Source organism: Panthera pardus, unplaced genomic scaffold (genome assembly GCF_024362965.1).
Source record: "Panthera pardus isolate Hobbes unplaced genomic scaffold, ASM2436296v1 HiC_scaffold_8, whole genome shotgun sequence".
NCBI classification, from domain to species: Eukaryota; Metazoa; Chordata; class Mammalia; order Carnivora; family Felidae; genus Panthera; species Panthera pardus.
The window spans coordinates 59,688,543-59,705,774 of NW_026527013.1; the positions used below are offsets into that span (position 1 = coordinate 59,688,543).

Genomic DNA, 17,232 nt, shown 5'->3' on the forward strand with positions numbered 1-17,232 from the left:
TCAGGCTGTTCCGGGGTGTTTGTGCTCCCTTCTGCGTCCGAGGGTCCGTTTTCTGGGGCTGGGCTCCTCTTGGCCCTCACTGGAGGGACTGTAGAGTGAGCATCTCAAACAAATCGCAGCAAGGCAGGCAGAGAATGGGGCTGGGACACAGTACACAAAATTCAAGGAAGTGCTCACCTTTGGGGTCACACATGCACCTCCCTAAAATGTTATGTTCTGGGTGCCTTGCCCACCTCACCCCAGTCCCCCTGGCCAAGAATGAATGATGCTGTTCTCTCAACCAAGGAGTCAGGAGATGGCTCGTCCTACAGCCCTTATGTACCTAGTCAATGTAGACAGGTGAGTGATAAAGACAGCCTTAAAAGGTCCTACATTAAAAAAAAAAAAGTCTGGGGCGCCTGGGTGGCTTAGTTGGTTAAGTGTCCGACTTCAGCTCAGGTCATGATCTCACAGTTCATGGGTTCAAGCCCTATGTCAGGCTCTGTGCTGACAGCTCAGAGCCTGGAGCCTGCTTCGGATTTTGTGTCTTCCTCTCCCTCTCTGCCCCTCTCCTGCTCATGTCATGATCTGTCTCCCAAAAATAAATAAACATTAAAAAAATCCTATGTTTGCCAAAAATATTGTTATTGAGGTTTAATTTACTTATCAGAAAATGCACCCATTTTATGTGCCAACTGATGAGATTTGACAAATTTAAACACCTATGTAAGGACCAGCATAATCAGGACATAGAACCTTTTCATCACCCCAAAAGTTTCCTCATGTCCCTTTGTATCAACTCCCTCCCCTTCCCTAGCCACGGGCATCCAATGGGCTGATGTCGCTATTCATTTTTTTCCCTTATGAGATGGACCTTAGTGACACCTGTCTTCTCAAAGTTACCCACAGCCTTGAATGTGGGCTGGCCCCAGTGGCTTGCTTCTAACCAATTCAATGTGGGACAGGATGTGACTTCTGAGATTAGGTTACATAAGATCGTGACTTCCATCTTGCTTGCAGACTCTCTGGTGGCTTTTCAGCTCGCGCACTTCGAAGAAACAAGCTGCCTTTTCAGAGACCTCATGTGGCAAGAGACGGAGAGTGTCCTTTGGCCTCCAGCCAGCAAGGAATCCAGTCCTGCCAACAGCCACATGGGTGAGTTTGGAAGTGGCTCTTTCCCCAAGTGCAGTCGTGGGATGGCCACAGCCCAGCTACCACCTGGACAGCAATCCGTGAGAGGCCCCACAGCAGAGGAGTCAGCCCAACTGGCCAGATTCCCAACCCACAGAAAGGGCGAAATAATATATGTGTTATAGTAAGCCAAGTTTTGGGATGGTTTTTTACGCAGCAACCGTTAACCAATACCTGGTTCTGGCACTTCAAATGAATAATATAGTAGGTCATCTTTGGCGCCTGGCTTCTTTTCCTCAGCATAATGTTTGTGAGGTTCATCCACGTTGTTGCCACCTTGTGTTAATACTTTGTTCTTTTCTTCTTGCTGAATAGATTTCTATGGTGTGTATGGACCCCCTTACGTGTCCATGCCTAATCCCAGGAAACTGTGGATATAGTAGATGACTTGGCAAGGAAGAACCAAGGCTGCACATAGAGTTAAGGTTGCAAACTAGCAAACCTGGAGCTGGGGAGATGATCTTGGATAGCCCAGGCGGGCCCAGGGTCATCACAAGGGTCCTCAGAAATGGAAGGAGGAGGCAGGAACGAGGGTCAGGGGTGACACGGCGTGAGAAGCCTCGGCTGGCGTTGCTGGTTTGAAAATGGAAGGGGCCCGGGTGGCCTCCGGAAGCTAGAAAAGGTAACAAAAGGATCTCCCTTTCAGCCTCCAGAGAGGAACAAAGTCCTGCCGATGCCTTGATGGTGGCCCAGTGAGGCCCACTTTGGAACTCTGGCCTCTCTCTGTGAGGGAATATAGTGTGCAGTCCTTTGCTACAGCAGCAGTAATGGTTTGTCCACTTCCCTGCTGTGGGCATGTGTGCTGTTTCTAGTTCCTGCCTATCACGAAGAACTTTGCAGTGAGGAATTCTGGGATTTTTTTTTTTTTTTTTTTTGGACATTTTCTCTAACACGGCGGCTCTTCCTTCCAGTGTTGGAACAGACTCTTTGTTTACTGTTGTATATATTTGAAACGAAAATTTAAAAAAAACTTTTTTTAACATTTATTCATTTTTGAGACAGAGACAGAGCATGGCGAGGAAGGGGCAGAGAGGGGGAGACACAGAATCTGAAACAGGCTCCAGGCTCTGAGCTGTCAGCACAGAGCCCGACACGGGGCTCAAACTCACAGACCGCGAGATCATGACCTGAGCTGAAGTTGGATGCTCAACCGACTGAGCCACCCAGGAGCCCCGAAACAAAAATTTTTAATGTTTATTTTATGTTTGAGAGAGACAGAGCGCGAGCAGGGGAGGGACAGAGAGAAGAGGGACACACAGACTCTGAAGCAGGCTTCAGGCTCCGAGCTGTCAGCACAGAGCCCGATGTGGGGCTTGAACTCACGAACCGTGAGATCATGACCTGAGCTGAAGTCGGACGCTTAACCGACTGAGCCACCTAGGTGCCCCTGTATATATGTTTTAGTAGAGACTTTGTCTTTAAAAGCAAAATGAACAGAAGGTAGAGTTCCCAAATATCCTCTCCTTCCACCTGCCTCCCCCACTGCCGCCGACATACATTTGTTACAATCGGTAAACCCACACTGACACGTCATTATCACCCGAAGTCCACAGTTTCCATGGGGGTTCACTCTTAGTGTTGTACAGTCCATGGATTTAGACAAATGTATAAGGACATGTAATCATGGTGTCACACAGACTTGTTTCATTGCCCTAAAAATCCTCTGTGCTCCACTCACTCATCCCTCCCCCCGCCCCCCAACGCCTGGCAACCCCTGGTCCTTTTATCATCTCCATAGTTATCCTTTTCCGGGATGTCCTATAGCTGGGATCACTCAGTCGTCACCTTTCAGACTGGCTTCTTTCACTTAATAATACGTATGCTTTTAAGGTTCCTCCATGTTTTTTCGTGGCTTCGTAGCTCATTTCTTTTCAGCACTGAACGATATGCTATCTGGGTGTACTGAGTTTGTTTATCTGTTTACTTACTGAAGGGCATCTCAGTTGCTTCCTTGGCAATTATGAATAAAGCTGCCATAAACGACCACATGTGGGTTTTGTGTGGACATAAGTTTTTGACTCCTTTGGGTAAATACCAAGGAGCGAGACTGCTGGATCGTTTAGCTTTGTAAGGAACTGCCAGACTGTCTTCTAAGGTGGCTGCGCCATTTTGCATTCCCTCCAACGACCAAGGGAGTTCCCGTTGCTCCGCATCCTCACCAGCGTTTGGTGCTGTCAGTCTTTTAGATTTTGTCCATTTTAGTAGGTGTATATTGCAGTATCTTGTTTTAAGTTGCAATTCCTTAAGACATCCTGATGTCGAACATCTTCTCATATGTTTATTTGCTCATATGTTTATTTGCCTTCTCTATATCTTCTTGATGATGAAGTGTTGTTCAGGTGTTTGGCCCATTTTTAAACCAGGTTGTTCATTTTCTTCTTCTTTTGTTTTTAATGTTTATTTATTTTTGACAGGGAGAGAGAGCACAAGTGGCAGAGGGGCAGAGAGAGAAGGAGACACAGAATGTGAAGCAGGTTCCAGGCTCTGAGCTGTCAGCACAGAGCCCGATGCGGGGCTCAAACTCATGAACCAAGAGACCATGACCTGAGCCGAAGTCAGATCCCCAACCAAGTGAGCCACCCAGGCACCCCGTTCGTTTTCTTATTGTTAAACTTTAAGAGTTCTTTGTATAGTTTGGAGATGTTTATCAGATATGTATTTCACAAATATTTTCTCCCAGCCTATGGCTGGTCTTCTCAGTTCTCTTGACATTGCCTTTCATAAAGCAGAAATTTTAATGTCAATGAAATCCAGCTTATCAATTCTTTCTTTCATGGATTGTCACTTTGGTATTGTATTGAAAAACCACCATACCCAAGATCATCTAGATTTGCTCCTATGTTACCTTCTGGGAGTTTTATGGTTTTACATTTTACACTTAGGTCAACGATCCATTTTAAGTTAGTTTTTTATTAACGGTGTCAAGTCCATGCCTAGATTCATTTTTTGCATGTGGACGTCTGGTCGTCCCAGCACCACTTGTTGCAAAGTATCTTTGTTCCACCGTATTGCCTCTGCTCCTTTGTCAGAGATCGGCTGACAGATTTGGATGGGTTTGTTTCTGAGCTACTCTATTCTGTTCCACTGAATTATTTGCCAGTAGCACAGGACTTGATTACTGTAGCTTTACAGTAAGCCTTGAACTCGGGTAGTGTGAGTCCTCCAACTTTTTTCTTCTCCTTTAAAAATGTGTTAGCTATTCTGGGGCTTTTGCCTCTCTGTGTAAACTTTAGAATCAGTTTGTCGATATTGACAAAATAACTTGCTGGCCTTTTGACTGGGACTGTGTTAAATCTATAGATCAAGTTGGGAGGAACTGGTATCTTGACAGTATTGAACCTTCTTACCTATAAAGGTGAAGCATTTAATTCTTTGATCCATCATCAGATTTTTATATTTTTCCTCTTATACATCTTGTGCATGTTTTGTTAGATTTGTAAGCATTTCTTTTTTGAGGGTGCTGATGAAAATGGTATTATTGTGTTTTCAATCTCAAATTCCACTTGTTTATTGCTAGTACATAGGAAATGAAGTTTTTTATAGGGGCCTTGTATTCTGTAACGTTGCTAGAATGGCTTACCAATCTAGGAGTTTTTTGTTGATACTTTGAGATTTTCTACGTAGATGATCATGTCATGTGCCAACAAAGTTTTATTTCTTTCTTCCCCATCTGTATTTAGGCATTCCCTAAATACATTTAAGCTTCATATTAGGTCACTCTCCTTTTCAGTGAAAGGAAAGACCTGCATTAGTATCTGTTTTTGCTAACTGAAAGAAAATGGCAGAGGATTTTCACTTTTATGAGAAAAAGCAAGAAGTGACAATAGTGTTCAGCGTCTGTTGTGCAGTGAGCCATTCTGGAGGCAGCGAGACTGGCCCTGCCAAGCTCCTTCCCTGGGAACTACATTCAGCATCTCAGCGTCAAGCCGCCACAGCTTTGAACCGTGTCTTTGCACATCTGTGCTTTACCTCTTTTTCATGCATCTATTAGCGAGAGGTGTCCTAAGGTATCGGAAAAGCCCAGGAGAGATTATTTTTCACATCTGGGAACACAAAGAAAATTTTCCATATAAATTAATGGTAATTTCTCCTTTGCTTTACACTATTTTGGCTTATGAAAGGTTTTATAGGGACGTTCTACTCTGATAGCAGGGGAAACCTGTACCTCTATTTCCTTTTCTTGTCTTATTGCATTAGCTGGGACTCCCAGTAAGGTGTTGGAAACGAATGGTGAGAAGACATCCTTGCTTTATTCCTGATCTTAGCAAGAAGGCTTCAAGTGTAAGTTAGCAGTAGGGTTTTTGTAGATATCCTTTTATCAAGTTCAGGAAGTCCTCCTCTATTCCTAGTTTATTGAGAGCTTTTACTATGAATTTGTGTTAGATTTTTATCAAGTGCTTTTTCTGCATCTATTGATATAATCATGTGATTTTTCCTCTTTAGCTTGTTGATGTGTTGGATTACACTAATTGATTTTCAAATGTTGAAACAGCCTTGCGTACCTGGGAAAAATCCCATGTGGTCATGATCTATAATTCTTCTTATACATTGTTCAATTCAATTTGCTAATATTTTGTTGAGGATTTTTACATCTGTGTTCATGACAAATACTGGTCTGTGGTAGTCTTTTCTTCTAATGTCTTTGCCCGGTTTTGGAATTGAGTTAATTCTGGTCTTACAGAATGAGTTAGTATTCCCTGTTTGGACGCCTGGGTGGCTCAGTCGGTTAAGTATCCAACTTCGGCTCAGGTCATGATCTCACACTTTGTGAGTTTGAGCCCCATGTTGGGCTCTGTGCTGACAGCTTGGAGCCTGGAGCCTGCTTCAGATTCTGTGTCTCCCTCTCTCTCTATCCCTCCCCTGCTCATGCTCTGTCTCTCAAAAATAATAAATAAACATTTAAAAAAAATTTTAAAAAGAAAAAAAAAAAGAAAGTATTCCCTGTTTCCATCAACTGGAAGAGATTGTAGAGAATTGGTAAAAATTTTTTCCTTAAATGTTTGGTAGAATTTTCCAGTACACCCATCTGGGTCTGCTGCTTTCTGTTTTACAGGTTATTAATTGTTGATTCAATTTCCTTAATAGATAGGCCTATTCAGATTGTTTATTTGTGGCATATATTTTTATTTTTTTATTACTTAAAAAAATTTTTTTAATGTTTAGTTTTGAGAGAGAGAGAGAGTGCTCATGCAAGTGAGCTGCATATATTTTAAAAATATATATTTCTCAGAGAGAGGGGGCTGGATTCATGGAAGTTAATGTCTACAGGCTATGACTCTTCTGGAAATAAAGTGTTGGTACTCAGGGATGGCTGAGCAGGCTACAGACCAGTGAGGGGACAGCATCTCTGGGATTCTGCTATGCATGCATGTGTGTGTGTCCTCTCGCCAGGTTCCTGGAAACCGGGAGGCTGCCTGCGTCTCCCCAGCTCATCTCCCCCTCTGTCTCTGCTACCCTCAGCTTTTTGGGAAACACAATCTCGCCTGAGAACCAGTAGTTTCACAGCACCTGCAGGAGATTCTCCGCGGCAGAACACGGGCCAACAAAACATGGATACTCAAGAACATGGCTCCCTGTGGGGCATCCGAGTCTTGGGTGGGCTTCTTCCTTACTTCTTTGCACCTGCTTTCCCTCTGTCCAGAACCCTCTACCACCAGATCTCTGTGCAGCTTCCCATCGCTCAGGAAGAGCCTGGTTCAAGTGACACTTTCCCCAGGAGCCTCCCCTGTCCCCCTCCTATCTGCCACCACCCCTACTTCAGCCTCCCTTTCGTATCATTGTCTGTGTTCCTCTTGCACATGTCAGTATCTCCACGTCCAATCCATGAGCCCGTCTGCCTGTCTCTGTCAAATGTCAGCTCCATGAGGCAGGGCCTGGCCTTATCCTTGGAGAGCCTAGACCTGGGCCTGACCCAGAACGGGTGCTCGGTCAGTGTTTGGGTATGAAGGGATGATTCCTCACTTCTGACAGGCCTAATACAGCCCAGCCCTGCTGGGCCTGGCGTCAGCAGAATGCACCTGGACGGGGGAGGGGGGGCGGGGGGGTGTCCTTCCTTGAAGCCTCCCTCTGACTTGCAGGCTGCTCCAAGGGAGGGGACCAGCCCCATGTGGCTCCACCCACCTGACCTCTTCCCACCCCCCAGCCCCTCTGCCCAAAAGGACATGCCCTCTCCCCAGAATCAGGCTTCCTGTGGAGCTTTCCAGAAAACTAAAGCTAGGGCAGGGCCAGGGCCCTGGATGGGGAAGGTGGGGGGCTGCCATAGCCCAATTCCTAGTGGCATCCCAGGGTCCCAGGATGACAGCCAAGGCCGGAAGCTTCCCCTGCCCTGCCCAGTTGGCCCCAGCAGGAGACCTACATGCGGATCTGGGTGTTTTTCAGGGTGCAGTTCAGATCCTCCAGGGTCTCCTCCATCTCCTGCGTGTTCTGGATGAGCGACAGGTTCTGCTCCTCTAGCTTCGTGAAGATGTCCAGGAGCTGCTGGGGCTCCGTGAAGTATAGGTCCAGCTCCTGCAACCAGAGCCATGCGTGTGGGCTGGCCGGTCGGTGCAGGGGGACCGGATTTCGCAGCCCCACCCGGGGTGTGGCCACTGACCTCCCCGTCGCTGCCTGAGTCCTCAGTCATAGTGGTGGTAGAGTCTGACCTGCAGAGAGATGCAGGGTCAGGACAGCAGTGACCTGGTGCACAGAGATGGTGGTCATCTTCTCCCGCCCCAGCGGTGAAGCCGCCTGGAGTCACCAGGGCACCTCCCTGCTCCCTATGTCCTCGTCCCCTCCTTCACCCTGCCAGCTGACCAGGCAGGGGCACTAGCCCTCCTCTTGGCCCCACAATGGTCACTCAGCAGTCAGGGGACTGTTTCAAATTCAGTTAGTGCATGTCACTTCAGACAGAATAAAACTCAGCCCCCTCCCTGGAACCTGCTGCCCAGGGCCCCTGCTGCCCCCCTCGCCTCCTTCTACTCCTGAAGTTCCCCTGCTCCTGCATTACCCGCCCTCTTTCTGTCTCTCCGGGTGCTGACCTACCTCAGGGCCTTTGCACCCACTGCCACTGCTAGGGTTGCCCCTCATTGACCATTCTTCTTCTTTTTTTTTTAATGTTTATTTATTTATTATTATTTTTTAAAATTTTATTTTATTCTTTTTTTACGTTTATTCATTTTTGAGACAGAGACAGAGCATGAATGGGGGAAGGTCAAAGAGAGAGGGAGACACAGAATCTGAAACAGGCTCCAGGCTCTAAGCTGTCAGCCCAGAGCCCGACGCAGGGCTCAAACTCATGGACCACAAGTTCATGACCTGAGCCGAAGTCGGACGCCCAACCCACTGAGCCACCCAGGCGCCCCTTTAATGTTTACTTTTGAGAGAGAGAGAGAGAGAGAGAGCAGAGTAGGGACAGAGATAGAGACACAGAATCCAGCCTCTGAGCTGTCAGCACAGAACCTGATGCAGGGCTAACACTCATGAGCTGTGAAATCATGACCTGAGCCTAGGTCGGATGCTTAACCCACTGAACCACCCAGGCACCCCTACCTTCGAGGAGCCACCTTCAGGGCCTTTTCTGCCCACCTCCCCTATCTAGATATGGCCTTGGCACTTGTCCTTGATGGTCCCACTGGGCTATCCTGTGACACTCGCAGCACCTCTGATGGACCCTGAGCACCCCACAGGGGCGGGGCTCTCCCAGACCCTCGGGGGTACTGGAAAAATCGTGGGCTTTGAGCACTCAGCGTGGGCCCTGGAAGGTCCTGCTGGATGGGACCCAATCCCAAATGACTTCCAAACCTGCTCTCATTGCCCCTCCTGGCCTGCTTTGGCCTGGACCCCTGCCTTCAATGTGCAGGTTCTGCTGGCTGAGAAGCAGGTGGGGCAGACTTCTAGCCCGAGGAGCCTGGGCTCCACCCCTAGGAACCTGGGCTGAGGCTCATGTGACTCCAGGCTCTGACCCACCTGACATGGGGAGGTGATAAGTGCAGGGCTCTGTGGGAGCCCTGAGGGGGAACCCTGGAGGGCTTCTCAGAGGAAGGGCCACAGGAACAACCAAATCACTCACCAGGCCTGTACCTCACACCAAATACATTGATGTCCCTCTGGCGAATGAGGAACATGGGGCTTTGAGAACTAGCCACCTGCCCCATGTCACCTGCAGGGCACTGCTGGCCCATAAGGTGCCTGAGAATCTGCCTCCAGATGGATGTAGTCTGGGGGGTAGGCTGGACTTTAGCTCCCACTTGCCCTCTCAGCTGAGTGCCTTCTGCAGCCCACAACCTGCTCAACTGTACTCAGTGACCCTGGTCACACGGCTAATAGATGGAGGGACCCAGAATAGTGTGATCCTAGACCTCTAGTCTGAGGGACTGCCCCAACAAGGGGCCTGGATGGTGGGAGCTCCAGGGCTGAGGGCAGTCCCAGTAGAGGAAGCATGCAGAGCTAAACCCCCTGGAGCATCTGTTCAACACCAAACTGTAAACAATAGCTCCCACTGGCCAGGGTTGCAGGGATAAAAGTGAACCCGAGGCATGTGCCTGGCCCACTAACGGTGGCCAGTCTTCTTCACAAGGCAGGACCGTGACACATCAAGATGAAAGTGAGCTTGGAAACCGGTAGCACTCAGGTCCCCTTCCTGCCTGAGAAGCATCAGCTGGGGGACATGGGAGGTTGCGTAGTGAGAGCAAACATGTAAGGGGGGGTCATCTGCATAGGGGCTTGGCCCTCAGGAGCAGGTAGGGGACGGAAGCACAGGAGAGGGTTGTCAGGCTGTCGTAGAGGAGGAAGGACAGAGGCTGGTACACCTAAGGGATGAGAGAAGATACAAAGGAGAGGGGTGGGGAGGCTGAGCCCCCGGGGCCACCTCCATACTGTTTTCCAGAGTGGCTGCACCAGTTTGCATTCCCACCAGCAGTGCAAAAGGGTTCCTCTTTCTCCGCATCCTCGCCAACATGTGTTGTTGCCCGAGTTGTTCATGTTAGCCATTCTGACAGGTGTGAGGTGGTATTGCATTTAAAAACTACCATTTCTGGCAATGCAGTATGGAGGTTCCTCAAAAAATGAAAAATAGAACTACCCTACGACCCAGCAATGGCACTACTAGGTATTTATCCATGGGGTACAGGTGTGCTGTTTTGAAGGGGCACATGCACCCCAATGTTTACAGCAGCACTATCAACAAGAGCCAAAGTATGGAAAGAGCCCAAATGCCCATCGACAGATGAATGGATAAAGAAGATGTGGTATATATATACAATGGAGTATTACTCGGCAATCCAAAAGAATGAAAGCTCGCCATCTGCAACTACGTGGATGGAACTGGAGGGTATTATGCTAAGCGAAATTAGTCAGAGAAAGACAAAAATCATAGGACTTCACTCATATAAGGACTTTGAGAGACAAAACAGATGAACATAAGGGAAAGGAAGCAAAAATAATATAAAAACAGGGAAGGGGACAAAACATAAGAGACTCAAAAATACGGAGAACAAACTGAGGGTTACTGGAGGGGGTGTGGGAGGAGGGATGGACTAAATGGGTAAGGGGCACTAAGGGATCTACTCCTGAAATCATTGTTGCACCATATGTTAATTTGGATGTAAATTTAAAAAAATAAAATAAAATAAAAAAACAAAAAAACTACCATTTCAGTGGCCTCATCTCCTGATCTGTTTGTCAAGACACTCTTTTATTTTTTAAACGTTTATTTATTTTGAGAGAGAGAGGCCGAGAGAGAGCACAGGGGAGAGGCAGAGAAAGAGGGAGACAGAGAATCCCAAGCAGTTTCCGCACGGTAGGTGCGGACTCAATCCCAGGACTGTGAGATCACGACCTAAGTCCAGATCAAGAGTCGGATGCTCAACCGACTGAACCAGCCAGGCATCCCAAGACACTCTATTATGAACTAACCATGTCAGAATACCGAGAATGGAAGGGACCTACGATAGCCAGATCTGAACAGGACGTGGCAGGGCAGCCGGAACTCTCTTGCCTGTTGGCTGGAGCGTATAACGTAGCAGCCATGGCAGGTCTTTGGCAGAAGCTGCTAAAGCTAAGCATCTACTCACCTCGTGAACCAGCACTCCCACTCTTGTTTCCAACAAAAATACTCATGCAAAGAGTGCTCCAACATAAAAGTACCGGAATGTTTGCAGCAGCTCTAATCAAAATAGCCAAGAATTGGGAACAACCCAAAAGGCCACCAATCGTAGAGGACCTGGAGAGTGGGGCTTCGTGCGGTGGGGCACTAGGCGGCGACTGCCAACAATACCTGCTTCTGCGCACGATCACGCAGGCATGCAGCAGAGACGAGCCAGGCCCAGAGAGCATTTTATGTAAAAACCCAGACTCTGGCTTCTCTTAAAAGGCTCTGACACTCCCTGCACCCACTTGCCTGCCTGCATCCGTTTATATTTGACTGTCTCGTTTTAGCACCCAAGTGGGCCACCCCAGACAGAAGGTTACCAAATCGGACAGAAATAAAACGGTTTAGAAAACATCTCGATCTTGGGGCTTAAGTCAGACTATACACCCTTCAAGCTGGGAACAGCCCCCTCGTCATGGTCTCACCCTTCCCGGAGAGGCTGGGCTTGTCCTAGGCACCCCTGGCCTGGAGCCACTTGGGAGCAGTCCCCAGAGGGCCCCAGCCACTACCCCAGCCTCCTCGCCCTACCCCAGACCCACTCACCCTTTGGCGTTCAGCCCACTATACACACTGGCCTGGCTTCTATGCTGGAGGTTCAGGGTGCTGGACGGGATCTGCCCCAGCTGCGCCACCTGCAGGAACTTCCAGGACTTCTTTGGGCCCTGCCCCTCTGGAGGAAAAAGAGGGATGGTTTTCACATGCCCCAGCCTGGGGCAGGGCCCCTCCAGCTTGCGCCAGCCACGTACCTCTGGAGCCTGTCTTGCCCTTGGTCCCTGGTCCTACAGGAAACAAGGGAGGGGTTTCGGATGGCTTCCACTGGAGCAAGGCCTTCAGCAATACTGCTTGAGGGCACAGGGTTCCCTGGGGCCCTCCCAACAGTTTCAGAAAGGGCCCCCACAGTTTCAGGGCCCTCACACAGTTTTAGGGCCCCCGCAGTTTCAGAAAGACCTACAAGGGAGGAAAGCCCCTTGGGTCTGAGTTAGAGATGGCCCTGTCTTCCCTGAGGGAATGTGTGGGCCCTAAGGGGCAGCTGCTGCCCCTGGCTGGGGCTTTACAGGCACTGAAGGGGCCCAGCCTGTGGTCTGGACACCTCCAAGGCCACTGCCAGCAGGGTACGGGGTCTGGGTGGACCCAGAGAACTACCTTCTTTCCTGTTACCTTTGTCCCGGATCGTGGAGTGTAAAGTGTTCTCTATGGGGGGCTCAGTGACCTCCTTGGCCTTTTTGAGAGCCAAACGCTTCTCCTCCCTCTCTTCCAACCACTCCTTGGGCGACAGCTTGTACAGGAAGTCCTTGTAGGCCTTGTAATGCTGCAAAGTGTCTTCAAATTTGGAGATCTCGCTGGATTGGGGAGGGGGAGGGGAGGTCAGCTTCCTCCTCGTGGGGAGACCCCTCCAGAGGGAACTGCCTCTGCAGCCTGGGTAAGCCCAGAGTGCTCCTGGCTCTCCTGGGGACAGGTGTGCCTGGGAGAGGACACCAGCCTGCTGGGGACCGACGTGGGTCACACCTCCACAGGTATAACCCTCTGTGACTTTGGACTTGCAGCTGACCCTGGGGACCCTGGTCTCCAAGTGAGCCTGCCTCCTGGTGCTGTGGCCTTGGGAAAGTCACTGGATCTCTCTTGGCCCCTGTCACCTCCTCTGTAAAATGTGCAGCTGTGTCCCGCAGGGCTTTGAGTCCCTGAACCACTTAGGTTTGAGAGGCAAAGCCACGAGGTCTGCCCTGCGTGGGGGCTTCTTTTGGCTGGGGGCGAATGACAGAGGGAAGTGGCGGCAGGCCAACCTCAGTGGCTTGCCCTCCGCGCTCACCTTTTGATGTTCATGATCTGGGTGGTCAGGTCCCGGATTTCCAAGATCTTCTCCACCTTTGCTTTGGTCTCCTTCTCAGCCCTGGAGGTGGGGATGGGAGGGGGGCAGGAGGCCAGTCGCAAAACTGTTAAAGGGGGCATATACACTGCCCTGGGGCGGGGCGGTGGGTGCGGGGAGCTGCCAGGGTCAGGTGGTGGGGGCAGGGGATGGGGGGCAGGCGGGCTGCAGGCTAGCGTGGGCGCAGGTGCTCAGGCCCCATGAGCACTGGGGGGCCCTCCGTGTGGGCTCACGCTTTCAGGGCCTGCACCGAGCTCCGATCATTCTCCCGGAGGAACTCCTCGAACAGGGCGGCGTCATTCTCCAGGGACCTTTCTGCCCGCTCCAGCTCTGCCTCCTCTTTGGTCACCAGCAGCTCCAGCCGCTGGATCTCCTGCTGCTTCATGTCCAGGGCGTACTGAGGGCCACCAGAGTGGGAGTCACACCCCTCACTGGGACAGCCCCCGCCTGGCCCCCCCGCCCCCCCCCCACAGCACAGCTGGGCCAACCTGGATGCGGAACATCTGACGCTTCTGGTTGATGTAGTTGTTCAGGTTGTCAGATTCCATCTTCTTTTCTGCAAAGAGAGGAGAGGGGCGGGGTGGGCAGGGTGAGAGAGACCCAGGCCGGCCGGGATACCTCTCCAGGCACCTGCTCTGCTGTGAGGCCCAGGTTGTTACGGGGACTCTGGGAGACTGGGCTCCGTCTCTAGCAACAGGAGAGGAGGTTCTGTGGATATATCACACTCTCCAGTGCTGGAGATCGGGCCAGGTGGGAAGTCCTTTCCTGAGTCTGGCCTGAGCCTCTCCTGCCGTAGTACTCTTTTCACCTGGAGTGAGACTCTGGACAGCCCTGCCCAGGAAGTTTCACCCAGCTGCACCTAATAATGAAAGACCTATTGGGCCAGGAACTGCAAAGGGATGGGGAGAGAAAAATAGGGCAGCATGATCTCTATTTGGGGTGCTCTAAGTCCCCAGGATCCAGTTTAGATAGTAGCTACGATGAGGGAGCATAAGGCAAGCTGATAGGCTGCAAACATTCCCCGCCCCCCCCACCCCCTGCCCAGGCGGCCCATGAACAAAGGAAAGGGGAAAAACAAATGGTTAACTGATAGAGCATTACAGTCCTTCGGGACCTAAGTCTCCATTACCCCTCCATAGCGATGTGGGAAACAAAGGCAGAAGGAAATGGCAGAACTAAATTTCCTTATAACCTGCCGCCGCCCATTGACAGATACTTGAGGCAGGCAGAGTAAGTTTCTCCAGGAGCTGTCTTAATGCTACTGCTTTGCTAGAGGTAAAAACAACCTTAGCTTGACACTAGCTAGGCCTCCAGTATCCTGTGAGTCTTCTTTAGCTCATGAAAATCTCACTGGAAACTTCCGCTGGCCTCTACCTCCCCCAGTGTCTCCTCATGGTCCCCGGGCAGCTCTTCCTGCCCACAGGTCCTGTCCCCGTGCTTCAAGAAAATCACCCTTTTGCACCAAAGACGTCTTCAAGAATTCTTTCTTGGCCTTTGGTTCCGGGCCGCATGGACCCCACTATCACCCCAAAAACCCTCATCAGCTAGGTCTACACACCAGGCGGGAAGCAAGTGGGAGAAAGTTAAGGTGGGCCCCTGTAAGACCTTCTGGAGCACAAGCAGAGGGCAAAGGGCCACGGATTCCTCTTTCCCTGGTCTTTCTGGAGAGGAAAGCCCAGAGACGTCCTGACTTTGGAGAGAGCAGGAGCCAAGGAAAGGACAGCAGAGCCATGTGGCTCTCTGCCTCATCTCTTAAACCCTCTCTGTTCCAGAAGACCCTAGCGTGGTGTAGGAGTGGTATTTCAAGCCTAGAAGCCTGGCAGAGACCCAGCTGGGCCTCCGCCTCCCTGGCCCATCTTGTAGGAAGGCCCTTCCCTCAAGGAGACCCAGCTCCTCACTGCAAGTCAAATCTGGGATACCGACAGGTCTGGTGCCTAAACCTGCTGGGTCCAGTCTTTCCACTGAGACCAGCTTCCTCTCCCAGATCTTGGAATGGAGGGTAGAGACCAAAAGGAAAAACGTGCAGTTCTGTGTCTCTTCATGCAGAGCTCAGCACACATACTGTCAAAGTGAGCTCAGGGGCTTTGTTCCCCCAAATAACAAGCCACGGGGTCAGGGGGTAGAGGCTGGGGGGTCTCGGATTAATATTCACATTCAGTACACCAGTTGGGTTCCAGGACTCTATCATCTGGGCTGGTAGAGTATTAATGCTGGTACTTAAGATTTCCTACTGGCTCATAAAATTAATAACAGCTCTCTCTCTCTCTCTCTCACACACACACACACACACACACACACACACACACACACACACACGACTTCCGTGTAGCATCTAAAGACGCTGAATCCCACAACCCACGAGGTCGCCACTGTCATCAGACCGGAGAGGAAACTGCCGTGCAGAGGAGGCGAACACCTGGCCCAGGATGGCGAGGGCATTCAGTGCTGAAGCTGACATCTGAACCCAGGGAACCTGGTTCCAGACTGATGCTCTTTCCCTCCACCATATTAAGGGACTATATTTTATATGGGCGCAATCTGCCTTCACGTGCACGGGAACCTTCCGAATGCAAGCAACGTTGGGATTCAAAGGCTTTTAGATTGGCAGTCCGGCTGGAATCCATCCCTGTGATGGAGGGAGGCGGGGTCAGACACAGAAACGACCCTCCTTCCCCACTGCACCGGAGCCCTGCCTCTCCAAGCACGTGAACAGCACTGCGCGAGCCCCGAGGTCAAGACCCGACGCTGGGGAAGAGGGCCACCTTTGGTCATGGAGAGCTTCCACGCCGTGTTGTCGTGGAAGGCGCGCAGCCGCTCCGCCTCGGCGCGCACTTCCTGGTCCTGCATCTCGTCCTCCAGCTGCAGCTCGCGACGCAGGCTGGTGTGCTTGGCCGACACTTTGGACGCGTAGGTCATCTTTTGGTGCATCCGCAGCGTCTTCTTCTGCTCCCGCTCCTGTTGGGCGGGGTCGGCCGGGGTCGGGCGGGGGCGGCCACCACTTCCACCCCCTCCCCCACCGCGCCTGGGACCAGCGTCCTCCCATCGGCGGCGACGCCTTGTCCCTGGGTCGCACAGCCTTGAGGGGACGCGCATGCGGCGCGGGGAGTTAAAGGGGGAATTGCCCGGGGGGCGCACTTGGGTCAGGGTGGGGGTGCGCTTGGCGGGGCTGAGCATTGCTGCGCTCAGAGGGGGCTGCGGAGCTGTGTGCCGGGGAAAACGCTCCTGGGGGCTCTGAGCACAGCTCCCGGGGTGAGAGGGCAGTGGGGCTGAGAGCGGGGGTTAAGGGCGAGGTAGGGGTGGGGTTGCCAGATTAAGTACAGGATGCCGAGCCAGGTGTGCATTCCAGGTCAGTAGTGCAGGGACATACTCACTAAGCGATGGTTCCTCCTGAAATTCATTCACACTATTCTCATATTCTCATATTGTGATTTGCTAAATCGGACACACCGAAGGTTCCCGGAAGCTAGATCTTGTGAGTTTCCAAAAGAAACTGGAAATCCTGAGTTTGGTCTGCAAGCTCAGTAGTCAGATCTGGCGGCGGCGGGCAGGTCGCTGGGGATCTGCTCCTCTCCACCCAGCCTGGCCTCCAACCTGCCCCAGCGTTGCTCCCGTCCCTGAGCCCTCAGCTTGGGGGGACCCCAGGATGGCGTGGGGATGGGGGCTTTTCTTCCCTGAGAACTAGTGCAGACCAAAGGCCCCCTCAGGGGAGCCCAGCCCTTCCTGCAGCCCAAGCCCTGGGGGTTCTCCACATCCTTCCATGGCCCAGGCACCTCAGCCTGCAGGATCAGACAGGCCTGAACAAATCCTCTTCTCTTCATCTGTCCTTTCCCCCGGGCTGCCAGGTGCAGCAATGAATGCAGCCTCTTTAGAAAGCTGCTTAGGGAAACCACATCTGTGGCAGGACCCAGCCCGAGGCCCCTAGATTGCACCTCCATATAGCAAAGCTGGGGAAATATCACCTAGACTCCCAGTGGCAGAGGGTCTGCACTTAGAAGAAACTGGGCAGCTGCTTGGGGTCAATGTGACATTGGGGGGGCTCTGCTGGGGTGCGGGATTGAGGGGGGAGGGCTGT

At 51.3% G+C, this 17,232-nt stretch overlaps 1 protein-coding gene across 3 annotated transcripts in view; it reads right to left on the minus strand.

The window, feature by feature from the left end:
• Positions 1–17,232, minus strand: part of CFAP100 (cilia and flagella associated protein 100) — a 51,841-nt gene that overhangs the window by 14,806 nt on the left and 19,803 nt on the right. The window contains exons 5-14 of one of the 3 annotated variants that reach the window (XM_019431006.2): positions 15,923–16,115; positions 13,649–13,716; positions 13,394–13,557; positions 13,104–13,184; positions 12,455–12,636; positions 12,043–12,075; positions 11,840–11,966; positions 7,763–7,811; positions 7,526–7,677; positions 6,878–7,187 (exon numbers count right to left, since the gene is read on the minus strand). In XM_019431006.2, the coding sequence (XP_019286551.1) occupies positions 6,923–7,187; positions 7,526–7,677; positions 7,763–7,811; positions 11,840–11,966; positions 12,043–12,075; positions 12,455–12,636; positions 13,104–13,184; positions 13,394–13,557; positions 13,649–13,716; positions 15,923–16,115 (1,314 nt within the window). In that variant the 3' untranslated portion in view covers positions 6,878–6,922. Of the gene's footprint in view, positions 1–6,877; positions 7,188–7,525; positions 7,678–7,762; positions 7,812–11,839; positions 11,967–12,042; positions 12,076–12,454; positions 12,637–13,103; positions 13,185–13,393; positions 13,558–13,648; positions 13,717–15,922; positions 16,116–17,232 lie in introns of those variants that run through there. The other 2 variants (XM_019431002.2, XM_019431005.2) reach the window with 2 other exon arrangements.